At 47.5% G+C, this 27,391-nt stretch overlaps 1 protein-coding gene across 1 annotated transcript; it reads left to right on the top strand.

Annotated features, from left to right (window-relative positions):
• Nucleotides 1–732: 732 nt before the first annotated feature.
• Nucleotides 733–20,677, top strand: LOC103631495 (phagocyte signaling-impaired protein). Its single transcript, NM_001351031.1, has 19 exons — nt 733–1,059; nt 2,495–2,651; nt 2,746–2,864; nt 2,985–3,059; nt 3,778–3,871; nt 3,952–4,070; nt 6,802–6,872; nt 7,296–7,446; nt 7,527–7,702; nt 14,410–14,609; nt 14,736–14,866; nt 16,153–16,229; nt 17,250–17,324; nt 17,575–17,767; nt 17,966–18,085; nt 18,357–18,495; nt 18,609–18,655; nt 18,906–19,169; nt 19,622–20,677. Exons 1-19 carry the CDS (start codon nt 913–915, stop codon nt 20,321–20,323), a joined length of 3,057 nt encoding a protein of 1,018 aa, NP_001337960.1. The 5' UTR covers nt 733–912; the 3' UTR covers nt 20,324–20,677.
• The last annotated feature ends 6,714 nt before the right edge of the window (nt 20,678–27,391 follow it).

Below are 27,391 nucleotides of genomic sequence, written 5' to 3'. Positions count from 1 at the left end.
TATATACATATATACAATTTATATTATGTGGTCTCAGAAACAACCTAATGTTTGCAAGAGTCAAGAACGTCGTGTCGTGCTTAGGCTGTAGTCTCGACCCGTTGTGCTGGCCCGGCCCGACACGATTATATATTTTTTATTTAAAAAACATATATACAATTTATATTTAATATTTAAAACATCTGATCATAATGTTCTACTGGTTAGACAGCTTCACCCAATATCTCTTGTCCTTCTTCTATTAAGGCATGAGTTCAAACCATACATTCTACACTGTTTTTTACAGGCTAGCCCGATACAGTCAACAGGCCGGCATGATGTGCCTGTGCCAGAGTTGTGGCTCGCGGGCATCTGGCCCGTGTCGGCCGCCGTTTGACTATCTATAGTCGTGTAACGGATTAATTTGAATTAGCTGTGAGGAATTATTTGTAAAAAGATGACGCGTGACGACCGAACTTGTGTTTTAAGTATAGTTAGATACCGAGAAGATAAGATATACTATATAGTATAAAAAACAATAGTATTACCTTGAAAAAATAAAAATACTTCACTTTTGTGTGGTTCAGTCTCATTAATCCAGGCCTCTCATAAAATACACTAATACAGTACTACAGATCTTTGTGACGTCCCCACGATAGGGTTACGGCAGCAGCCACCTCCAGTTTCCTTTTGTTGACGATCGCCGACCGCCCGTCGTAACATCAACGGGCGTGATGCCCTCACATCCCTTCCTCGGACCGTGCCATCCCCATCCTCTACGTCCCCACGCGCGCGGCGCTCTGTCACATTCCCGACTCGATAAACCCTTCTCTCGTCCGCCTCCGCGCCTCACTCCCTCTCCTCCTCTGCTTCGTCTTCCCCACCCGCGGCGCGCAGCACACCCAAAACCGTAACCCTAGATTGCAAGAGGACATGACCAGCAAGTTTGGGCTCGCCGGCGGCATCCCGGAGCGGCGGGTGAGACCGATCTGGGACGCAGTCGACTCACGCCAGTACAAGCCCGCGCTCAAGCTCTGCACCGCGCTCCTCGCCAAGCACCCTACATCCCCCTACGCGCTCGTGAGCACTTTATTTATCTCAGCTGAACCTCCTTTTCTTTTTGGCTATTTTAGTGTACTTTTGGCGAATCTGGCGTGAAACGGCTGTTTGGGCAATCAGCAGTCCAGTTCGGCGCGCTTTTCTTATTTTTTCTATTATCAGCGAAATGTTTGATCAAATGGATGGATAGCTAGTCCAGTGATGCTCTGATGGATAACGATTCGATTACCTTTGATTTTTATTCTACGTCTTTTCTTTTGGGTTATAATTTGGTTTATACTAGTTTGCTCTAAGCTTTTGTGGATTATTACGATGTTTAAGGGCTTCGGACATGTTACCTGCTGTTCCAGTTTCAAGCAACAGTGCATCACTCAACTCGCATGCCTAGTTAGCACATACTTATATAAAAAAAATCAATAGGAAGCTTTCTACCGGGCGAGGGGAGCCTCGTGGTCAGCTAAGATAGTTGGATTAGGCTCGGCCCATTCGTTTCTTCAGCGAAGAAATGAGGATAGCATCCCAATTTCTTTTAAAACTGTTTTTCCTTATTGGGAATTGGTATTGGAGCAATTTATGCTATGTGCTGTACAAAAGTGCTACATAGACTCGTGTGCCTTTTTTGTTTTGTTTCCCCCCGTCGATGCGTATCCCTGTTCAACACACTCCAGATTTGTTTCCAGAGTCCAGACAGAGAACCAAGGAGGTAGCCGTCTTTGGAGAAGGGCACTGATTAGTGAGGTAGTCATGCGGTATCTATTTTGCTTGCTACTCATAGGTGCTTGCTGGGGTCTGGCAGCAACAATCTATAGCACCCTAGAGGCTGCATTGTCGGACAAGAAATATCAATGGATGTGTGTGTGGGTGTGTGGTGGTGGTGGGCGGGGGTTGGGAAACCAGAAGTTGTGGCTGCTGCGGCATGTGTGAGCCACCTGTAGAATAGTGGTTACTGGTTAGGGTACTTAGTTGAGCTGGATGAACCAGCATGTGGAAATTGTCTTCTCTCTTATATGTTTCTCTTCCCACATTTTGTATTTGGCTGGATCTATTTCAAGGTTAGTTCATGAATAAGTTAATTGTTTTTGCACTTTTTGGCAGCCTGTTTCTTGCCAACATACTTACATTTATTTTCTGATTTTGAATAAATTAATATATAGCAAATGAATCCCCATTCCCCACAGGTTCTATTTTGTACAGCTTGCCAATCCAGACCAGAGCCTGACTGACACCTGCACCCGTGTCCCAGTAATACTATTGAACACCAAATTAAATGTTTGACATGTTTCTCTTGTTAATTTGAAGCCTCAAGTTTCGGGCATTGATATCCATTCTTTCCTTGCACATCTGTTAAGACCTGTAATGAAACCATTACAGATCTATAATGAAACTCTTGTTGTTTTTATGCTGTCTGTCAATGCACTGAACTGTTGAAGACTTACCTTAAATTATCTCATTTCAGGCCCTCAAGGCTCTTATTCTGGAGAGGATGGGAAAGCCTGATGAAGCATTGAGCGGGGCCCTGAATGCTAAGGAGCTATTGTATTCAGACAACATTTTTCATTTTGATGATCTTACACTTAGCACTCTACAGATAGTATTTCAAAGGCTTGACCGATGTGCGTTTGTACTTGCTCATTTATTTTATCCATTTAACATTATTACTGTAGTTTATCTCTAATTTTTGTCATGATCATGACCATGCTAATGCAGTGGATCTTGCTACTTCATGCTATGAGTATGCCTGTACAAAGTATCCAAGTAACTTGGAATTAATGATGGGGCTTTTTAATTGCTATGTTCGAGAGTACTCATACGTGAAACAACAGCAGGTATAATGATGGTACTTACATTGGGTACTTACACTGCTACCACTTTCATTGCTACTTAATTTACATTCCTTTTGATATCTTATTTCTATGCTTGGCCTCCTTGCCTGGTATCTTTTGCAGACAGCTCTCAAAATGTACAAAACTGTAGGAGAAGAAAGGTTTTTGCTTTGGGCTGTTTGCAGCATTCAGCTGCAGGTGAGAAATATTTCTCATATTTGCATGGATTGTAGTATATACATTTACCATTTCAAATTCGTTACCAGGAAGGACTGTTTTGTTCACTAAAGGTTTAGGATAGTAGTAAGTAGAAACATTGTGTTTGTCATGGACCAATGGGCACACTTATCACTTGGTCAATTACGCGTGTTTCATGGTCCAGTGGGTACAATAATAGTATTACCACTGTAGGCTGAACACGATGAGAAGATAACACATTATATGTCTGAGAGAGCGGAGTCACTGGGGTGGGCGAGTGTGCAGAGGAAAAATATAAGTGAGTGAGGGACTCATATAAGAGTGGAAAAAGTCAAAATGATATAAAACATCAAAACTGTCAGGTCTGCTTTGTGCCAGTGTAGTGTGTTTGATTTGGTTGCGTCGCTGGATCATTTGTCACAGGTGAGTTAGATTGTTAGTAGCATGGATTTTGTGGTTTTTGTGTGTGCGTTTGTAAAGTCTCTTCCTTTTTCTTCTTAATATAATGATACACGACTTTCTTGCTACAACAACTACAATAAAGCCTTTTATCCCAAGCAAGTTGGGGTAGGCTAGAGTTAAAAACCCAATAGAATCCGCATTCAAGGTTTGGGCACATGTGTTATATTGCAGAGTTGTGCGTGAATCCATCTGATTCGATGCGTCATTTGAATGCATTATTTTCTGCTATACATTACATTATTTTTTGTCACTGCAGGTGCATTTTAGCAGTGGTGGTGTGAAATTATTGGCACTAGCCGAAGCATTGCTGAAGAAGCACATAAATTCTCATAGTTTACATGAGCCAGAAGGTATTTCTGATTTTTAGTACCCTTTGCTTTTTCCATACATTGATGTGGTTCTTTCCTGACATGTTTGGACCTTGTGGCAGCACTTTCTCTCTATGTTTCAATTTTGGAGCAAGAGAAAAAGTATGACACTGCTTTGGAAGTTCTTTCTGGAGACTTGGGATCTCTTCTTGGAAGGGAGGAGGACAAGCTTCGTTTGCAGGTAATTTAAGTCAGTTTTCTTTGATAATATCTTGTTGCATTTGGTTGGTCCATGGTACAAGTTTCAATTAACCACATTTATCTTTCCACGTTCCACTCCGCTGCAACAAACAAGATTTGACAGCATCTATTCATTGATGCAATTTTGTGTCGCTATAGTTTACAATTTGATTATTTACCATCATCACTCTACTATCTAGAGTGATCGATATGGATGCTATTGGAATTTTTCATAGACTATATTAAGGGCCTGTTTGAATGCACTACAACTAATAGTTAGCTGGCTAAAAAATTGCTAGTGAAATTAGCTGACTAACAAATAGCTGACTAACTAGATTTTAGCTGGGTTGAACCTGCTAACGAACTAATGGGTAGTTGAGAGTTCAACTAATAGCTAGTTGGACTATTAGCTGAGAGTGTTTGGATGTCTCCAGCTAATAGCTGAACTATTAGCTGGTTGTTTGGATGTCTCCAGCTAATTTGAGCAGCTAACTATTAGCTCTAGTGCATTCAAACAGACCCTAAGTACCATTTGGGTAAGGCAACCGATTTATCAGTGGCTACTAATGTCGATAAATATATTTAGATTTAAGTAAAGGTATAACTCGTCATGCATATATTTTTCCATTATACAGAATATTTCTAGTTGCAACCAACATATTATCATATTCTATGGACATTTTGGGTAAGGCTGTCAGTTTGGAAGTGACTGCTAATGTCAACAACAACAACAACAAAGCCTTCTGGTATATGGATAGCCGTTTTCCATGCATTCAAGGGTAAATCTTTGGGTATATTCCATCTTTCCTTTGACTACTTCAGTCTTCCTCTTCCTTTCTTCTCATTGCTATCACACCATTCTCCGTAAGTACAGCTGATCCAGAGGGGTAAAAAAGGAGAGTAAACAATTGCATTCCAAATAGAAAGAATGTTGGGGGCAGAAATGATGGGAAGACACAGGCAGAACAGAGACCAGAATGTCTACTTGACGCTAATAGATATTTGCCAAAATCATCCTAGGAATTCACAAACACTAAAGGATCTATTCATACAAGCAAAATAAAGGCACAACGTACCAGTGGTCAGGCACAAGTAGAGATGATATGTGGACTTCGATTTATCTCGCTTTATGAAACATTGAATCATTCCGTCTCGACGGTGGTGAGACTGTGAAGACAAACACTGTCAAAACAGGTCAAGGATTGGGAAGTGTCATTATTAGGTACAAAATGCCATTCCCAAGAAGCATTCTGGTAATCAGGTCAAGGATTAAGCTTACCTGCTTTAGAGAGACTGGGAAGGTAAGCTTCCCACAGAATTTCGGGCTCAACACAATCTCTTGGCACATCTCCCTCCATACCTGATAAACAACAACGCAGGACACAACATGCTTGCGATTTGCCCAGGTGCTCTCACTGGCCTCGAGCCTTCGGATCACATCACAGAGGAGCTTAGGAGGGAGATTAGCCCAACGACTCTTCTGACCGTGCTCTGAGATTTTCCCTGTGATGCACAGTGAGTCTAGAAAGGCCACCGACAGTCATCTCAAAGCTGCACCTTGACAGGCTAACAAAGATGTCTCAAACATCACGACCGATGCTGCGGAATGACTGGAAAGGGGGAGAGCCATACCATGACAATGCTCTTGCAGAGCTGGGCAATTGAGTCGGCTCGGAGCAGGCCGCAGCGCACCTAGAGAGAGCGATCGTAGTAGTCGGCAGGAACTCGATGGGAGGTGAAGTCTCAGAAGCCGCGATAAATGGTGGGAGACGACGAGCAGGGCTCTGGGCGCGCGCCTCTCCGCTTCGGCCTGGTTGCGAGCGGTGTACATCTCCTTGGTCTTGACGGTGATGAGGCGCTTTACCTAGGTGAGCATTCTGAGCAACGACAGCCTTGAGCGTGCGGCGGTGGATGCGTCGCATGCCCAGGAGGCCCCGCATCAGCGTTATGCATTGCTCGACGGTGCGGCGGTGGAGGCGCCGATCTCCACGCGCTCCTCTTCCGGCCATCTCCTCTCGCTCGTGGTGTGGAGGTTGCGGTCGCCGGACACCTAAACCTAGGCGAGGACTGGCGATTGGCTGCGGGAGAAGCGGCACATGCCTGGGAGGCTTCGCACCAGCGTGACGTTGTGATGCGGTGCTCGACGGTCTCCTCTCGCTCGTGGTGTGGAGGCGTCGATCTCCGTGCACCCCTCTTCTGGCGATCTCTTCTCGCTCGTAGTCGCTCTTCGCATCCGAGTCGTCTTCGTCGGGGTCGTCGGAGTCGTCCTCGGCCTCCTCGGATGTGAAGCTAGATCTATGGTGGCATGGCGAGCGGGACGGCAATCTCGTGGGACGGTGCCTGCACGGTCGTGCGGGTGAGATACATGGCCAATGTGGGCGGCGGGAGTGGCACGGCAGGGGCTGGGAGGCTGCTTCATGCTCGGGCGTGGGAGGGGGCGGGGCATCCAGGGGTGTGGACGCCTTCCTTGCTCTTATAGTTGCTACAAACATATGTATGTTACACATATATGTTATCAGGTATATTTGCCTATTGTATGATATGTGTTGTGTCCAAAACAACAGAGCATGTTGGGCAGAGAGAGTACTATTTTGCAAAGCATGTTGCACCTCTAGCACATGTGACCAACTCTATACGTGCTTTCTTTGGCCTCTGAGGCTCTGTTGTTTCCTCCTTTGATTAATTTGCTTCTTAAGTATCATTCACTTGGTTGTCTGACTTTAAGTTAACAGGGATGTCTTCTTGCTCAAGCGAGTAGCTATCTGTCTGCTTCTGAAATATACCAGAAGGTTCTGGAGTCTTGGTAATGGTTCTCATCTTTAATTTGTATAAATTTCACTTATCCTGTGAAGTTGGTGATTAACCTCGCTCATATTAATCATGTTTCAAAATTCATGGCCTGTTTTTTTTAAATGTCCCGGTGTATCGATTTATCCTACTTTAGTCATATACTACCTCTGTTTTTTTTATATTTGTCGCTGTGCAGTTCAAGTTTGAACTAAACAGATTCAAATAAAAAAATCGGAGGGAGTATAATCTGGCTTTTTTTAACTACACTACATATTTAAGTTTTATTTATGGCATTGGCTCAACAGACACTGCAATACTTTGCTTTGTTTTATCCTCTTGCTTGTTGCATAATATTTTTATATACACCATTTGTAATTTTTCTTATTTTAACTTCTGTTTAGTTTTTGATGTTTGTCATCTCGTTTTGACTGGGCAGTCCTGATGACTGGGAGTCCTTTCTCCATTATATAGGATGTTTGCTGGAGCATGATGTGAATCTCCCTAAACCATCCACTGGCGAACACACTTGTCCTTCTTGCTCTGTTGATTCAGCATTATCCAACAAGACTTCTCTTGACAAGGAGCTGGTACTTCCTGCACCTAGAGCAACTCTTCTAGTTTTGTGTTTGTGATGTGAATATAGTTTACTGATATTACGTCTTTGTAGGTTGAATCTCGCCTTACAAGTGCGTTGTCATTTGTGCAAAGTCTACAAGAAAATAACTCAAGCGATTGTGTCAGAGGACCTCATCTGGCAAAAATTGAAATTGAACGGCAGCGGTGCCTCAATGGAAACCCAGATAATATCAAGCTTATGGAAGCTTTGGTGCAGTACCTCCACAGGTAATATCAAGCTTTTGTGCATTCCTATTTGTGCTGTGGCCATGGAACCCAATATGCCATACATACTGAATGTACAGCAAAACTCCCAAGCGCCTAAGAAACACTAGACTTGAGGGAGTAGTACTTTTCCACTTTACTTAACTAATCTGTTAGAACTGTTACTTATTTTAGACGCAGTGAGCAACTTATAGGTTTCACCTGTCTTTCTATATTTTTTCTTTTTTTTATAGCGCTCTAGCAGTCTGTTGGTTTCTAATAGTTTAATGATCTGGTTGCTACGAGAGAACAATTATATTACTAGCTAGTTATAAGATTGTTTCTTCATTGCTGTTACGTTTATACTATAATAACACTGCTTTTGCTGAAAAAGGGGAGCCTTGGGCGCAGTGGTAAAGCTGCTGCATTGTGACAAGGTCACAGGTTCGAGTCATAGAAACAGCCTCTTGCAAATGCAGGGAAATACTGCATACTATAGACCCAAATGGGTCTGACCCTTCTGTTAGACTACCAGTCTAGGGTTTGTGTTATTCCCCATGTAATGACCGTCATACCCCCAGTGTAATGGGCCTGGCCCAGTTACCTACTCTATTAATATCACTCCCAACCCTGTTTAGGGTATGGGTTCAGTTTCCAACATGGTATCGGCTAGGTTTAGTCTTTTTTTCTCTCCCCGAGCAGCCACAGCCGCCAGGGGGTTTTTCCCTCCACTGTAGCCGCCGCCGCCGGCCTCCACGCCGCCAGCGCCGCCGGCCTCCTCCCTCCCTCGGCCGCCGACCTCTCCTCCTTCCCGGCGCCCCTCCCGTCGCCCCTCCCCTGCGCGCCCGTCGCGCCCAGGGAGCGCCTCCCGTCGCCCCTCCCCTGCGCGCCCGTCGCGCACAGGGCCTCTGCCCCTGCACGGCCGCCGCCGCCGACCTCCAGCCCCCGCCGCCGGCGCCGCCGGCCTTCTCCCGGGGACCGGCGCCCGTCCTCACCGCACCTGGCACCGCCGCCAGGCCCTCAGGCCCGGCTGCGCCCCTCCTCCCTGCGACTCCCTCCTTCCGCCGCCGCCATGGACGCCAACACCACTGCCGCCACCGGCCCCATCGCCCCCGCTGCGATCGGCAGCGAGCCCGCCCATGGAGGGGCCCCTTACATCACCGGCCTCGGGCCGCTCCACGCCTCCTCCCCGCTGCCCCTGCGTCGCACCTCCCCGCCGGGCTTCCCTGCCTTCGCCTCACCCACCTGGAGTCATCGTGTCGCACCCTCCACACTCCCCACCACCGACCCCCCGCTCGTCGGCACCCTCGCCACGATCCAGGCCGCTGTGACGGCCTCGCGGGAGCGCGAGCGCGCTGCATCCCTCGCCCTGGAGCGTGAGCGTGCCCTGGGCGCTGCTCTGACCACCCAGATGGCCACCACGCAGCGTCTCCTCGGCCGCCCGACACTCGCCGATGCGGAGCCCCCAGAGGACCCCCACGCCTCTGACCTCGACGCCGACCTCATCGCTGCTCTCCACGCTCAAGCCGCCGGCCTGCACAACATCCGGGCCCTCGTGTCCGTGGTGTTGGATCCGGCGTCTCCCCACTACTCCCGGTGGCGAGGACAGGTTCTTCTCACGCTGCGGCGGTTCGTCCTCGACGATCACGTCCTCGTCGACCACGACACTCCGTCGCCTCGCTCCTGGTGCCTCATGGACAACGTTGTCCTCTCGTGGCTCCACGGCACCATCACCGTCGAGCTACAAGACATCATCCGCGACCAGGCGGACACTGCGCGCCAGGCGTGGCTCGCGCTCGAGGACCAGTTCCTCGGGAATCGTGATGCTCGGGCACTCCACCTCGACGCCCAATTCCACCTGTTCTCTCAGGGGGACCTCTCCGTGGGCGAATACTGCCGCCAGATGAAGGGCCTGGCTGACTCTCTCCGCGATCTCGACGAGCCTGTTGCCGATCGTACCCTGGTGCTGAACCTTCTGCGTGGCCTCAGCCACCGCTACGGCCACCTGAAGGCTCTCATCAAGAGGAGCGTGCCCTTCCCCACCTTCCACGCCGTGCGGAACGAGCTTCTCCTCGAGGAGCTCACCATGGCGAATGAGGCACCCACTCCTGCCTCGGCTCTCTACAGCGCTCCTACCAGCGGTCAGCCGCCCTCGGGGGGCCCAGCCACCCGTTCCCCGCCGACCGGGGCTCCTGCCCGCCCACCACCCTCCGTCCCGGCGGCCCCTCGTCCACCTTCCACGACCGACGGAAGTCGTCGCTCCCGCAAAGGCGGCCGTGGGGGTGGCGGATCCTCTCGTGGTGGTCCCTCCGGCCAGGGTGGCGGCCACGCGTGGCCGTCCTTCTACAACCCCTGGACCGGGACCATCGCCATGTGGCCGGGTCAGGCACCGAGTGCCCCCCGTCCCTCGGCGCCGGCCCTCCTGACTGCACCTCACTACGGCATGCCCCCGACGCCTCCTTACGGTGTGCCCGTCGTGCCTCAGGCTCCGCCTGCGCTCCTGCCTCCGGGGACCCACACCTCGGCGCCCTGGTCCCCGCCGGCTGGCGGTTGGGACAACGCATCCCTCGCTGCTGCCTTCAGCACCATGGCGATGACCCCACCCCCCTCCGACTGGGTGATCGACTCCGGTGCCTCGTACCACACCACCCCCACGACAGGCACGCTCTCTCGCTCTCATCCCCCCTCCCCTCTCACCCATCCTCGATCGTCGTTGGAAACGGTTCCACTCTGCTTGTCACCTCAGTAGGTGCCTCGGTTCTCCCTGGGCCGTTTTACCTCAACGATGTTCTCGTAGCTCCCCACATCACTCACAACCTTCTTTCTGTTCGTCGATTCACCACTGACAACTCCTGTTCCATTGAGTTTGACCCCTCTGGTTTTTCTGTGAAGGATCTGGCCACCAGGACCCTTCTCGCCCGCTGTGACAGCTCGGGGCCTCTCTACACGCTCTAGCCCTCCACCGCCGGCGTGTCTCCACCTCCTGCCCTGGTCTCCACCACCTCCTCCACCACATGGCATCGTCGTCTCGGCCACCCTGGACCCGACGTCATGACCAAGATCACCAGTAGTCTAGATCCTTCATGTAGTAGGGGACATTTTGAGGGTCTCTGTCATGCTTGTCAGTTAGGCCGACATACTCGTCTCCCATTTACTACTTCTCGGGCTGAGCAGGCTTTTGACCTGGTTCACTGTGATCTTTGGACCTCCCCTGTACTCAGTCTTTCTGGCTATAAATACTATTTGGTGATTTTGGATGATTTTTCCCATTTTCTCTGGACCTTCCCGCTTCGGTTGAAGTCGGACACATTCACCACCCTCACACACTTCTTCACCTGGGTATCCACTCAGTTTCGTCGCCCGGTCCGTGCTCTGCAGTGTGACAATGGCCGCGAGTTCGATAACAACGCCTCTCGCTCTTTCTTCCTCACTCATGGCGTCCAGTTGCGTCTCTCGTGCCCCTACACCTCTGCACAGAACGGCCGAGCCGAACGCATGATCCGCACCACCACTAATATGCTCCGCTGCCTCCTCTTCCAGGCGTCTCTCCCTGCCAGCTACTGGGCAGAGGCTCTGCACACTGCCACCCACCTCCTGAACCGTCTTCCCTCGAAGGCGGTACACCACCCTACCCCTCACTTCGCCCTATACGACACAACTCCTTCCTATGACCACCTTCGCGTGTTCGGCTGTGCCTGCTACCCCAACACTTCCGCCACCGCTCCACATAAGCTTTCTCCTCGCTCCACCCGCTGTCTATTCCTTGGCTACTCCCCTGACCACAAGGGGTACCGGTGTCTGGACCTCACCTCCCACCGCATCATCATCTCTCGTCATGTCATCTTTGACGAAGATGTGTTTCCCCTTGCTGGCTCCACCCCACCCACCGATCTTGACTCCCTCCTCGAGTCCGATCCGATTCCTCCCCCACCTTCGGCTCCCCGTCTTGCGCCGTTACCTGCTCCTCGTGCGGCCACCACGACCTCTTCCGCGCCACGCGCGGCCCCGTCGACCCCGCCTGCGCCACGCGCGGCCCCGTCGACCCCGCCTGCGCCACGCGCGGCCCCGTCGATCCGGCCTGCACCACGCGCGGCCCCGTCGACCCCGCCTGCGCCACGCGCGGCCCCGTCGATCCCGCCTGCGCCACGCGCGGCCCCGTCGACTTCGGCTCGATTCGCCAACCCCGCCCTCGTCTACCATCGCCGCGGCCACGCCACTACCTCGGCGCCCCCCGACTCGGGCCCGTCGCCGAGCGCGGCCCGATTCGCCGACCCCGCCGTCGTCTATCACCGCCGCGAGCCGGCCCCACCAGCCGCTCCCGACGTTCCGGCGGTTCACTCCGAGTCGTCCGTCTACCACCCGGTCGCCATCCACCGCGACCCTGGGCACGTCCACCCGATGGTGACTCGGCGCGCTGCTGGCGTTCTCCGCCCCGTCGACCGGCTGATCCTGGCAGCTACTACGTCCAGCACCCCCCCCCCCCCCGACGCTTCCCCGGTGCCCTCCTCCGTTCGCACTGCCCTCGCCAACCCACATTGGCGTCAGGCTATGGAGGAGGAGTACGCGGCTCTCTTGGCCAACCACACCTGGGACCTGGTGCCGCGTCCACCAGGCACCAATGTGGTCACCGACAAGTGGCTATTTCGCCACAAGCTGACCTCGGATGGCTCCCTCGACCGCTACAAGGCCCGTTGGGTCCTTCGGGGCTTCACACAGCGCCCCGGAGTGGACTACGACGAGACCTTCAGCCCCGTCGTCAAGTTCGCCACTGTTCGCGCCGTCCTCTCCCTCGCCCTCTCTCGCGACTGGGCAATTCATCAGCTCGATGTCAAGAATGCCTTCCTCCATGGCACTCTGACAGAGACTGTCTACTGCAGCCAGCCCACCGGCTTCGTTGACGCCGACCGTCCGGATCTGGTCTGCCGGCTGAACCGGTCCCTGTACGGCCTCAAGCAGGCGCCACGGGCTTGGTACAGTCGCTTTGCCTCCTACCTGGCCTCCATCGGCTTCGTTGAGGCCAAGTCGGACACGTCCCTGTTCATCTACCGGCGCGGCGACGACACCGTCTACCTCCTGCTCTACGTCGACGACATTGTGCTCACGGCATCCACCGCCGACCTTCTACACCGCACGATCGTCGCCCTTCAGCGGGAGTTCGCGATGAAGGACCTGGGGCCCCTCCACCACTTCCTCGGCATCACCGCCGAGCGTCGGCCCCAGGGTCTCTTCCTCCACCAGCGCCAGTACGCCATCGACATCCTGGAGCGGGCTGGCATGTCTGACTGCAAGCCCTGCTCCACGCCTGTCGACACTCAGGCGGAGCTCTCTGAGGACGACGGGCCTCCGGTCGCCGACGCGACGTCCTACCGGAGCCTGACCGGCGCACTCCAGTACCTCACCTTCTCCAGGCCCGACATCGCATATGCCGTCCAGTAGGTGTGCCTGCATATGCACACTCCGCGGGAGCCCCATCTCACCGCGCTCAAGCGCATTCTGCGCTACCTTCGTGGCTCCCTCGACTACGGCCTCCTCCTCCGACCGTCCCCGACGTCGGAGCTCGTGGTCTACACCGACGCTGACTGGGCTGGCTGTCCCGACACGCGCCGGTCCACCTCCGGTTACGCCGTGTTCCTGGGCGCCAACCTAGTCTCTTGGGCCGCTAAGCGTCAGCCCGTCGTCTCTCGCTCCAGCGCTGAGGCCGAGTACCGTGCCGTGGCCAACGGCGTGGCCGAGGCCTCCTGGCTGCGCCAGCTCCTCCACGAGCTCCACAGTCCCCTCCAGCGCGCCACCCTCGTCTACTGCGACAACGTCAGCGCGGTCTACCTCTCCACCAACCCCGTGCAGCATCAGCGCACGAAGCATGTGGAGATCGACCTGCACTTCGTCCGCGAGCGTGTCGCTGCCGGTGACGTCCGTGTTCTCAGCGTCCCCACCACGCTTCAGTTCGTCGACATCTTCACCAAGGGGTTACCGTCGAGTGTCTTTTTAGACTTTCGATCCAGTCTCAACATCTGTACAGGATAGAGTTGTGACTGCGGGGGGGGGGGGGGTGTTAGACTATCAGTCTAGGGTTTGTGTTATTCCCCATGTAATGACCGTCATACCCCCAGTGTAATGGGCCTGGCCCAGTTACCTACTCTATTAATATCACTCCCAACCCTGTTTAGGGTATGGGTTCAGTTTCCAACACCTTCGCAGACCCTGCACAAGCGGGAGCACATGCACCGGGGTGCCCTTTTTTTAACATTGCTTTTGCTGAGTAGTTGTCTAAACCAACTTTGTACACATATAACTATATAATGCTATACATGTTTGTTATATTGGTATTAAGGTGAGCCCTTATGGACATTTCACCGCAAAAGATGGATTTTAGGATTTGCCACCCTGCCTGTTACCTTTTTTGTTGGAATCTATACTACTCTATTAAGAATCTAATGTGGGCACCTGGTACTACCACGGCTTCACCCGCAAAAAATAGTGCAAACGAGCACTAGAACCCACACCCCTGTACTCCATAAATTTGGGACTAACCGACTACACATACCTTAGTGTTAAAAAATAAACAAAAATTATATTTGTAGCCTAGGCGCCACTCCCCACATTCCCTCGCCTCGTGGCAACGCACGGGCACATACCTAGCGTTGTGATGATATATAGAGTAACCATGTTTATCTTTTTTACTTCCAGTACTAGTCTACTAAAATTACTAAATGTTGTTTTGGCACTTGCAGATTTGGTCATTTGTCTTGCTCAGCATCTGATGTTGAAATTTACCTTCACATGCTATCCAACAATGAGATATCTGAGCTGCTAGATGAAATTACTAGATCTTTTGATGCATCATCAATTTCAGTTAACACACTGGGTTCAACAATTACTCTTTTCAAGGTCCAGGAACTTTTGGGAACTTCATTCACAAAACCAACTTCAGGTGTACAGGGCTACTTTTGCTGAAGTGTTACATGTTTCAATTTTCAGTTTTGTATTGAATGTTTTCCTGGGGGTCCCAATTATCATTTGTTTACTAATGTACCTTAAATTTTATTTGCAAATCCAGAACTTGAGGGCATTGCAAAAAGAATGGTTGATACCTTTTACAAAAACCTGCCTCTATCAAATTACTTGGATCCTCAGGAAAGCATGTACGGTGAAGAGCTTCTGTCAATGGCCAGCAGTATCCTTGTGCAGGTTTGTAGCTTTATTTAGTTACTATTAGCATGAGAGAGAAAAAAGGGACATATCATGTCTCAAAATCTGTAAGAAAATAAGACCTCTAGAGGTTTCTCTGATGCTTATTCGTATTGTATAGTTTGATTCCCAATTTATTAATTATTGGGTCGCAACTCGCTGTCTCTATTGGTGCATCCAATGAGTTACCAACTACTGTGATGTATGAAGATGTATCTGGATTTTTCCTTTTTTTTTTCTGGAAAACTGGAAACAGGATGCTATTATTATCTTATTCATTTGCTGCATTGCAGTTGTATGTCAAAATTTTGCAACTTTGACTAGCAATACCTATAAAAGTAGTCTTAGATGAAATGAGTTTTTAGTGAACACTAAATGGAAAGAGTTTTATACTACTCCCTCCGTTCATAAATATATGACACCGTTGACTTTTTAAAAAACTATGACCACTCGTCTTATTCAAAAAAAATAATGAGTTATCATTTATTTTTTTGTGATTTGTTTTATCACTAGTTTGAGCTTGACTTAAAATTTTACATTTTTGAATAAATATTTTGAATAAGACGAATGGTCAAAGTTTTCGAAAAAGTCAACGTTGTCATATATTTGTGAACGGAGGCAGTACAAAATTAGTTTTCAAAATGAATTTAGTAATGTCAATCTTGTTGTCAATCTCTATGAAATTTCGTATATGAATGGTCAAAGTTCAAAAAAAGTTCTGCTCAAGACAAACCTAGATGGACTTACATTTCTGATAGGGGGAAGTAGCTTTTTGTTCATGTATACTAAGTCATGTTACCAAAATCGTGTTATATTATCTTTTACCTTCATGATAGTTAAGAATCCTGCTTCTCCTGATATAGTATTGTCTTTGCTATCACCAAACTCCAGTAAAGCTTCTTATTCCTTCACCTTTTTTTTTTGCGAAAGGGCCTCTAGTGTAATGGTTAGGCTTCTGAGTAGCACCTCTAGGACCCTAGGTTCGTTTCCCCTCGGGTGCAAATTTCGGGCTTGGTTAAAAAAATCCTCTCGTTGTGTTCCGTCCGCTCCCGGGTTACGTCTGTCACCCTCCGTCTAGGCCGTTGCGGAGTGAGCGGTGATGGCCAGGGTTTGGGGATTTTCTCGGCTGAGACCATGTTTTGTTTTCTTAATATAATGCTGGGAGGGCGGTCTTTCCCTCCCCGGCCGAGTTTTATTCCTTCACCTTTTGATATTACAAATTTGTCTTTTGACTTTTCACTTTCTAAAGCTCATGATTAATTGCGCTCTGTAATGCCTTGAAACAGCTATACTGGCGCACCAGGGATTTAGGATACCTACTTGAAGCAATTTTGATACTGGAGTTTGGATTGACTGTTCGCAAGTAAGTTCATAATCATAATACGATACTAATCCAGCCATACAATGGTACCATTTTATAACTAACATTTTATTCTTCAGCTGTGTCATAACATGAAGTGTTATTGGATTACTCGGTTCCATTGATTTAAGAGTGGATACTTTTTGATGCGCTTAACAGCATCTCTTTTGGGAATTAGATGTGCTCCTATTCCTGGATTCAGTATGAGCATATCGTAGACAAGCTCTGTTATTCCATCAGTTGCTTGTCATGTTTGTTATATTACTAGGATATCTGTTTTCAGTTTCTCATGTGTTCTGTTTCACAAATCCTGCCGGTGGAACTTGCATGTGCCTTGAAGGCAAAAATATATGCAAAATAATAGTGATTATGATAAATGGTAGTTCCCATGAACTTTTGAAAATTAAAATTATGGGAGCATTATTGGTGATTTGTTATATTTATTTACCAAAGTAATCATTTGTTTATTTGCAATATAATCAAGTAGACTGGTTCTACTGGATTCTGTTGCTTCATCTATGCTGGCCATTATTCATGGGTATTGTAGTCTATTTCCGATCACATGCCTTGTTCTGCTCTTGTTACATGCACAAACCCATCTTATGTCTTGTAGACTGGTTGCAACTTTGCTCCAATATGTGTATCCTTCGATGTTTGCAGTTAACATCTCATGAATAGTAATTGTCAATAATCTCAGAACTATTAAGCCTTCACTGTAGAGCCTTCTAGCAATATTATAAAATGTAACGTTGTGTTTACATGTATGTTGTTGTGAATTTAGCTATGCCCTACCAATGTGATTTGTATCAGCATATATTGCGTGAGCAATATAAACGCTCACTAATCTTTAATGAGGAAAAAGAACTATTGAATCTCTTGGATAGAGGAAGCTACAACAAATCTGTAACTAATCAATCTTTCTTTATGTCGTAATTGAAGTGGTCTGATGCACATCCCAATGTGCAGCACGTTGCACTTGGCAACCTAATGTATTTCTCTGACTGAATTTGGTTATGTGCTCAGGTATGTCTGGCAATACAAGGTTACTCTGGTCCATCTGTACTCTTACCTGGGGGCACTTCCTTTAGCACATAAATGGTAATTTCTCCTTTGAATATGTTATTTATTTTTATCTTCTCACATTTGTATTCCACATGGATTTCCACCCTACAATGCAATCCCATGTAGTTCGCCTATAGAATGTTTCCTTTTCTGTTGCATGCTTGCACTGGTACCTTCCTCTTAGGACTTATGTCCCCCCCCCCACCCCACCCCACCCCACCCCCCACCACACATCCAGTGATATCTTTTTTCTTAATCGTACACTGACCGATGTTTTTATATGCAGGTACACAACCTTGGAAGTGAAAAACATTCTTCTAGAGTCTGTTTTGCATCACATCTTGCCACAAATGTTAAATTCTCCCTTTTTGCAACAAACTGCTGATCTTGTTAAGGATTATTTGAAATTTATGGATGATCATTTGAAAGAATCTGCTGATCTTACGTGTCTCGCATATAGACACCGTACTTACTCAAAGGTAGGCATAGTCCTCTCTTGCTGAGTAGTGTCTGCATGGAACCATGTAAGGAAATACATATACAACCGATATGATGCTCCTCTATCATTATGAAAATGTCAACGTGTCATGTCAAGAAGAGACTACTACATGATTTACTTGTGAAGGTAATACTTCAGTCATCCAATCTTAATCTAAGCATTTATCTTTTTTGTTCAGGTAATTGAGTTTGTTCAATTTAAAGACCGCTTGCATCACTCCATGCAATATCTTTCTGCAAAATCAGATTCTGTTATGCTACATCTCAAGCAGAAGGCGGACTCTCTTGATGAAGTGGAGGTGAGGCCACCCTTGTCAATTTGAAAGCATTGCTCTGGCCCAAATTTAGATTTCGCTATATGGATGCATGTGTTGATGTATATATAAGCAAATGTATCCTTTTTTGTTTTCTGCCTCTAACCATTCCGAACATGTAATTTTGGATCCTTAAATTATGTATTAATGTGGCCTGGTTATGCTGTCAGTTGCTGTTATGAGAGGATATATTGATGCTTGTCAATTCCTATATTTGTTGCTAACTTGAAGATTCTTATTTTACTTCTCATTGCAGTCTATTCTAGAAAGTGTTAGCCATGGCACAAAGCTGGTTGAGCTATCTAATGAGGATAGCATGGTGGACTTAACCTTCAACGAAGATCTTGATGCACGGCCTTGGTGGACGCCAACAAGCAGCGTTAATTTTCTTTCAGGTATTTGGTTCTTGTGATGTGAGTTTCAGTTACTTTATCCTTTTTTGGGTGTCTGAGCCGATTATATTCTCTCATGTACAAAAGTGCTTACTAGTATCGCCATGATTTTACAGAACCATTTGATGAAAGTTCAACACCTGCAAGCTATAGGGCCAAAATGGTATGCCATTTTTATTCAGACCTTTTGTAAGCCAAATTAGACAATAGTTAGGTTTCACAATCGTGTGTTACAATAAAAGGACTGGGTTTTGTCCATTTGCATTAAGTGACTTTGAACATATTATATTGGTAAATGTGACTTCTTAATAGACAGCAACAGCGATACTTTTTATTACTGGACGTATCTTGTACGCATATGTTTGTTTCTCATGTTAACCATTCCCGCTCTCACAAGAACTATATCTTTGCAGTGCAAGCACAAATCTAATGAGAAGGACGGTTTGAAGCTGAAAGATGTAGAGAGAAAATCTCTTGTTCCTCGACTTGTTTATCTTTCCACACATGGTTGTGTGTCTTTTCTCAGGGAGAGTGAATCAAATGGTGCTTCCTCTGATGTAACTGCTTCTGGGGAGATGAAAACTTTGCTTGATAAATATGCTAGGAGTATTGGTTACTCTTTTGATGATGCTCTAAATTTTGTTCTGGGTATCTCATATGGCAAGAAGGCTGTTAAGGTAACTACTTTTTTTTTATCCTGATTGTATTTTCACACTTTTTTCTGATTTTATATGCTCGGGATATTATTGTGTTCCTGAAAAACATTATCTGCATTTTTTCAGTATGAGCTCATGTTGATCACATTTTGTAGAATTTGTTATCCAGTAATTCTATTTGCTTTTCGATTTTAATATTAAAAGTTTCACATTATAGTTATTTTTATTTGAAATAACATAATGCTGTAGAAATCATTGAAGTGCCATATCCTTGTAGGATCTCGTAGAATTATCTCTTTGTTTTCATATCTTTTTAGGAGAATGGGATTTTGTAATTAGCAATATGCATTAAACTTTCTGGGAATAGACTTGTCTGTATGATTAGAACTGAAGTGATGTCCCATATACTTTCCATAGTGAGAGTATAATGATTGATTTAGCTGGTGCCTTGCTGATGCAGTTTACATTTGTAGGATTTGGCTCCTGATATAGTCAGCTGGATGAACTTTGCTGTGTTTATCAATGCTTGGAACTTGTGTTCTAATGTGTCAGTGATCCCTGGAACTGACAAAAGCAGCCCAAACTCCTGGTGGATCGTGGATAACCTCGTCAAAATTTGCATAGATGAGCAGTTGGCTGATACCAATCAAATTCTGACATCTCCAGGAAGCAATATTCCACTTCTAGCGTGGATGGTGACAGAGCCCATTTCCTGGCACCTTCTTGTAATCCAATCCTGTATGAGATCTATGGCTCCACAAGGGAAGAAGAAGAAGAAAGGCGGGCCATCTGAGCGACCAAACACACCTCACCTGCAGGCAATTCGGAGCTCCGTTCAGTGCATGACTGACACTCTCCAGAGAGTCCAGAAATGTCTGTCAGAACAGATGAAGCCAGAAGAGCAAGCTCTAGACATGCTGGTGTCACATTTGCAAGGAACCGGTGCCGAAGGCCCTGGACAGATCGCCCGTATCTTGGACGAGAGCGCAGCAGCTGCCAGCTCCGAAATCGGTGGCCGGATCGCCCATTCTCTAGAGCCGTGGAGCCGCGCCGGCGTGATGAGAAGAATAGTTGGGGCTGAGAATGAGACGATAGCCGAGTTGATGAAGATCTGCACCTCGAAGCTCAAGCTCCTTGCGTCCGCATCAGCTTCCCTGTCCTTGGTGTTGCACTAGGCTGGGAAATTTTGATCGTGAGATTTTTTTTATCCTCATCCCCGACTGCTGTCGTGCCTTCCTCTTGCCCCCTTGATGTTGTAAACCAAACTAATGTGCGCTGGTGTTTGTTGTTTCGATGCAATTTTGGTTTGAGTGACATGCTAGTTTCCGAGCTGTTTGCATGCCTGCTGTCTGTCTTTGGTCGTGGTGGAACTGTTGCTAGAATCCATACGTCGTTTGTGATCGTGATGGATTGATGACCTCCGTTTCTTGAACTGTATTTGTCTACTGGTTGAGGGCACTTAAGAATTTTACTGGATTGTATTTGGTTTCATAGATAAAATGCAGTATGTAGGGAAAACAAATTCCTGGGTTATAAACTGATATTGTTTTTGAAATATGCGCTCGTCTTGAGGGCTATATCGTAGGTGTCTATGCATAGTCGCAGAGATACGTGGAGCGAAAAGGCACTCTGTTTGTTTGGGTCTGTCCGGACTCGGAATGAACGAGTCAGTAGGATAGGTCAATGGTGGTGAACGAATTTGTAGGGACGGCTGTAAAAGGGATGGGATAGACGTGACTGTTGAGTCGCGACGGTCTGATGGATGGGCATGGAGATGGAGGGCCATGGGCTGTCGTTTTCACTGTCAGCCGTGCAGGGTGGGTGGGGTCTGGGGGAGGTGCTCGTCGCCGTTGGTGTCAGGTCAGACCGCGTACACCATTTCAGCTATCCAAAACACATTTTGATAATGTGAAGTATGAATATGACTATCAGTATGAATAAGCTGGTAAAGATAGCTAAGGGTCTGTTTGGTTGGGCTGTGTCTGTTAAAAAAGTTGCTGTGGGCTGTGAGCTGTGGAAAAAGCCGCTGTAGGCTGTAAGTTGTTAAAAAGCTAAAACCGTTTGGTGAAAACCACTAAAAGTCGTTAAAAATTCTTCGATATATGTTTTCACAATTCTATCCGAAAAGCCACTAAAAGCAGGTCCAGGGGTGCTTTCAGATTTACACTACAAGAAAGTCGGCTTTTAGAAAAAGTTACTTCCTGGATCCAGCCCTTTGGTTGGCTTTTGGCTTTTAGGGGGCAAAAGCCAAAGCCAAAAGTCAAACCAAACACACCCTAAGTCTGTCGAGACCACCGCAGTCTTTACCCCCTAACCCTTGTTTGTGTAGCAGACACTATTAAAATTTATATGGTCCAGTTTTAAGTCCATCACCTAGACCAACAAGTGCGCCACCTCGTGGTTCACTCGTGAACACGTCTCAAATCGAGGGTGAATCATACCGTCCACCCCGGTGGTGCCGTTATGTAATGAAATCCACGATGATTTTCTCGAGTCGCCACTATATATACATCCTTGTCCACCTACCGATCCACGCGCGATTCCCCTGCCCCGCCACAACCACCCCAACTAAGCCTCCATAAAAAAGCTCCACAACACCGCCACACCAACCTCCCCATACCACTCCCCTCCCCCCCACACCTGGATGTGCGCCACATTCTAGATCTGTACGGTGCTCTTGTGGACGCCGAAGTTGAAGCTCCACACTGTAGTACCCCCACACCCTCGTTATGGCGACCATATGTCCTATCATCTACCTCGAGAACTGCTAAGTCAGTCATTCATAGTAAACTTGAGTAATTCCCCCGCACTCCATACACTCAATTTTTGCTTAAAAATATGAAAAAAAATATCTTAGATCACTACATAACTCCATGTATGGATCTAAAAATTCTTAATGACCTAGTGCATATATGATTAAATATCTAAATCTGATTGAATGAATAACTTAGATTCGTTTCTAGTTGGTTGAATGAATGGCATATATTGTTTTTTGTTGCAGTTTTGTTGAAATGTCTTAACATTGTTTGTAGGAAAAATTGAACGACTTAATGTTCAAAATTTTGTTTCAACTAAGCAATGCAAAAAAAATCGAATAACTTGACGTTGTGCTGGGGCCCTTGGACCCCTAGGGAGGACTTCTACATGCAATCGCTCCGCCAACCACCAAGTAGGGCCTAGGGGACTACCACACCCGGGCTCCAGCAGGCACCAGCCTGTTGGGCTTATGGCGTGCCATGTGTTCGGGGACCCCGCGACGACCCTGATCAAGAGGGGGGGGGCTCTAGAATCGATGTGTGGCCAACAAGCGACGTCATGATCGATAAAGGAGTTGGTAGAGTGAGAAGACGTATTGCGTGTGTTCGACACGTCAGGTGCAACTGTTTTACCATCATGCCCACTCTCTTCTATCGGGCCTAGGTAAGCCAAGGCGTGGTGCCAGTGTGGCCCTATGGCAGCATGCATGCTCCAGGGCGCGTCCAGCCATGACCACTTTGGCAATATGGGCGGTGCCCACCGTGGACTATAATGTCCTAGGTCACCCACTTCATAGGCTATAGTCTCTAACCACGTCGTCATCGGTAACGTACGATACAACTTCCTAGGTCTCTTGTGGAGGCATAAAGAGCCTGCCTCTATCTTTGCCATGTTCTAGGATTTCGACAAACTTGCACACGAGCCACACAACGCCTAGGATATCTGGTACATGCACTTGTAGCGCAATAACATTTCCATAGGACGACAAGACTAACATCAACATGACTTCCATAAATACAAGATGTTGCTTCCATAAATGGAGGACAAGATAGGTGTCAGGGCCGACCCTACCTACCATATGTAACACTCTCCCTTGGTCTATAAAAAGGAGGAGGCCTTTCATAGAGCGGGACAATATCAGGTTGCCTACCTGAGGGTAAGGGACAACATACGCTAACTCAGATAAGTCCACACATTCATACTCTTAGGCTATAAACTAGCCAATTGTAACTGGACTTAGCTGATCTATTGCAATCCAATCCAACTAAGGAGGACGTAGGATATTACGCCTCGGTGGCATGAACTTCCAAAAAATCCCCTAGTTCCCTAGCCGCGTTCAAAGTGTTGTCGTAGCCATCCTACGACAAACGAGCTAGGCCCTGCACCGTGGTAGATAGTAGAGTAGCACACCAAGAGCCCCTTGCTAAACCTTTTACCCCGACTGTCAAATGTTGACAACGACGTACGCCATATATGCTCCACCCATGGGGAAGTCTACTAGCAGCCAAGTACTAGTTAGACTTCGAGTGAAACTTATTCGCACAAAACTTGTAATTGAACGCATCACTCATTATTTAAATTATAGATAAGTGTAGCTTTAAGATCTAGACAGATCTTTAACTAAACAATATTTGCTAAAATATTGGTATATAAACAATAGTGAGATAAGGGAAATATCTATAATGAACATTTGAGATCTAGTGGAAGGTTATTAGAATTTATATGGTCTAATTTCCCTAAACCTATATGCATCTAACAAATCTTAAAGGCCCAATACCGGTGTTGATCCCTAAGTAGAGGTAAAATGTGCAACATTAATTAGTACTATATTGCTAGTTGACATGAAAGTAGAAAGATTTTCTTCCTATATGTATGTACCAATTTCTCCTATTAAATGCACAATTAAGCTACTTTTGGTAGTTTTTGGTTTGGAGAACCACAAGGTAGTTAATTAGTATTTTTTGTCTTTTCGCCGCCGTGCTATAATCTTATTTTGTCTACACTGGCATGTGCGTGCATTGGCGTTTAGTAGAACATGTCTTCAGAATCCTCATCTTTGTGATCCTAAATCGAAAGATGACGAATAAGGTTTTTGGAAAGCGGTCTTTACGCTCTCAACTTTTTACATTGAGTCGTCTTCCATCCAAGCCCAGCGACCCACGTCCCGATGTATTCGTTGTCTGCTGTTTTAAGCTCTTTTCCACCACTCATCAACGACTTCGTACCATCAGTAACAACATCACCACCACTAGCAATGTTGTCTTCCTATATAGTCAAAAGATACACACCCCGTGATCTAATATCATTGCATGTGACATTTAATTTAACTAGTACCTGAAATGCTCTTACTAGTGTATGATACTATCACGTTTCACATTTAATTTGATGGTTACTCAAATATATAGAAGCATTGACATAATTTTGTATAGTCATTCTGAAAGGGAATTAGGCTTACACCTAGTCCCTAATTAATTTTGGTGGTTGAATTGCCCAACACAAATCTATTGGACTAACCAGTTTGCCCAAGTGTATAGATTATACAGGTGTTAAAGGTTCACACTCAGCCAATAAAAAGATCAAATTTTGGATCCAACAAAGGAGCAAAGGGCCAACCGAAGGCACCTCTGGTTTGGCGCACCGGACTGTCCGGTGTGCCACCGGACAGTGTCCGGTGCACCAGAGGACTCCAACACCAACTCGCCACCTTCGGGAATTTCTAGAGGCACTCGCGCTATAATTCACCGGACTGTCCGGTGTACACCGGACAGTGTCCGATGCGCCATGGAGAAGCGGCCTCAGGAACTCGCCAGCTTCGGGAAACTCCAACGGCTAGTCCGCTAAAATTCACCGGACTGTCCGGTGTACACCGGACTGTCCGGTGCGACTCCGGAGCAACGGCTATCTCCGCGCCAACGGCTCTCTGCCGCGCATTTAATGCGCGCTCTGCGCGCGCAGAAGTCAGGCGCGCCCATACTGGCACACCGGACAAGGAACAGTGCATGTCTGGTGTGCACCGGACACCCAGGCGGGCCCACAAGTCAGAAGCTCCAACGGTCAGAATCCAACGGCAGTGATGACGTGGCAGGGGGCACCGGACTGTCCGGTGTGCACCGGACTGTCCGGTGCGCCATCGAGCAGACAGCCTCCCAACGGCCATTTTTGGTGGTTGGGGCTATAAATACCCCAACCACCCCACCATTCATTGAACCAAGTTCTCTACTTACCAACTACTACAAGAGCTCTAGCATTCAATTCTAGACACACCAAAGAGATCAAATCCTCTCCATATTCCACACAACGCCCTAGTGACTAGAGAGAGAGATTTGCTTGTGTTCTTTCGAGCTCTTGCGCTTGGATTGCTTTCTTCTTTCTTGATTCTTTCTTGTGATCAAACACTCACTTGTAATTGAGGCAAGAGGCACCAATTGTGTGGTGGCCCTTGCGGGAAGTTTGATTCCCAAGTGATTTGAGAAGAGAAGCTCACTCGGTCCGAGGGACCGATTGAGAGAGGGAAGGGTTGAAAGAGACCCGGCCTTTGTGGCCTCCTCAACGGGGAGTAGGTTTGCAAGAACCGAACCTCGGTAAAACAAATCCACGTGTCACACTCTTCATTTGCTTGCGATTTGTTTTGCGCCCTCTCTCGCGGACTCGTTTATAATTCTAACGCTAACCCGACTTGTAGTTGTGTTTATATTTGTAAATTTCAGTTTCGCCTTATTCACCCCCCTCTAGGCGACTTTCAATTGGTATCAAAGCCCGGTGCTTCATTAGAGCCTAACCGCTCGAAGTGATGTCGGGAGATCACGCCAAGAGGGAGATGGAGACCGGCGACAAGCCCACTACAAGCCAATGGAGCACTTCATCGGAAGAGTCCCGCACCAAGAGGAAGGAGAAGAAGAAGGACTCCTCCAAACGGAAGGAGAAAAGATCTTCTTCCTCACATCACAAAGAGAAGAAGGAAAAATCTTCTTCTCACAAGTCGCATCGGAAAGGCGACAAGCACAAGAGGATGAGGAAAGTGGTCTACTACGAGACCGACACTTCATCAACATCGACCTCCGACTCCGATGCGCCCTCCGTAACTTCTAAGCGCCAAGAGCGCAAGAAGTTTAGTAAGATCCCCTTACACTACCCTCGTACATCTAGACATACTCCATTACTTTCCGTTCCATTAGGCAAACCGCCAACCTTTAATGGCGAAGATTATGCTATGTGGAGTGATTTAATGAAATTCCATCTAACCTCACTCCACAAAAGTATATGGAATGTTGTTGAGTTTGGAGCACAGGTACCATCCGTAGGGGATAAAGACTACGATACGGACGAAGTGGCCCAAATCGAGCACTTCAACTCCCAAGCCACAACCATACTCCTCGCCTCTCTAAGCAAGGAGGAATACAACAAAGTGCAAGGGTTGAAGAATGCAAAGGAGATTTGGGACCTCCTCAAGACCGCGCACGAGGGTGATGAACTAACAAAGATCACCAAGCGGGAAACGATCGAGGGGGAGCTCGGTCGCTTTCGACTTCGCCAAGGAGAAGAGCCACAAGATATGTACAACCGGCTCAAAACCTTGGTGAACCAAGTACGCAACCTCGGGAGCAAGAAATGGGATGACCACGAGGTGGTTAAGGTTATTTTGAGATCACTTATTTTTCTTAACCCCACTCAAGTTCAATTAATTCGTGGTAATCCTAGATATACTCAAATGACCCCCGAGGAAGTTATCGGGAATCTTGTGAGCTTTGAATGTATGATCAAGGGCTCCAAGAAGATCAACGAGCTTGATGAACCCTCCACGTCCGAAGCACAACCGGTGGCATTTAAGGCGACGGAGGAGAAGAAGGAGGAGTCTACACCGAGTAGACAACCAATTGACGCCTCCAAGCTCGACAATGAGGAGATGGCTTTAATCATCAAAAGCTTTCGCCAAATCCTCAAGCAACGGAAGGGGAAGGATTACAAATCCCGTTCCAAGAAGGTTTGCTACAAGTGTGGTAAGCCCGGTCACTTTATTGCAAAATGTCCATTATCAAGTGATAGTGACAGGGGCGACGACAAGAAGGGAAAGAGAAGAGAAAAGAAGAGGTACCACAAGAAGAGGGGTGGCGATGCCCACGTGTGCCGCGAGTGGGACTCCGACGAGAGCTCCACCGACTCCTCCTCCGACGAGGACGCCGCCAACATCGCCGTCACCAAGGGACTCCTATTCCCCAACGTCGGCCACAAGTGCCTCATGGCAAAAGACGACAAAAGGAAGAAGGTAAAATCAAAATCCTCCACTAAATATGAAACCTCTAGTGATGAGGATGATGCTAGCAATGAGGAGGATAACTTGCGCATTCTTTTTGCCAACCTTAACATGGAACAAAAGGAAAAACTAAATGAGCTAATTAGTGCCATACATGAAAAGGATGACCTCTTGGACTCCCAAGAGGACTTCCTAATCAAGGAAAATAAAAAGCATGTTAAGGTTAAAAATGCTT

Source organism: Zea mays, chromosome 6, assembly GCF_902167145.1.
Source record: "Zea mays cultivar B73 chromosome 6, Zm-B73-REFERENCE-NAM-5.0, whole genome shotgun sequence".
In the NCBI taxonomy this organism is placed as follows: Eukaryota; Viridiplantae; Streptophyta; class Magnoliopsida; order Poales; family Poaceae; genus Zea; species Zea mays.
The sequence above is the reverse complement of the archived record's forward strand: the minus strand, read 5'-3'. Positions and strand labels throughout refer to the sequence as shown.

Coding starts and splice junctions, on each gene's coding strand:
- LOC103631495 (NM_001351031.1), top strand. CDS start 913: ATGACCAGCAAGTTTGGGCTCGCCGGCGGCATCCCGGAGCGGCGGGTG. Junction 6,873..7,295: donor CAGAAGGTTCTGGAGTCTTG/GTAATGGTTCTC, acceptor TTGACTGGGCAG/TCCTGATGACTGGGAGTCCT. Junction 7,447..7,526: donor CTTCTCTTGACAAGGAGCTG/GTACTTCCTGCA, acceptor ACGTCTTTGTAG/GTTGAATCTCGCCTTACAAG.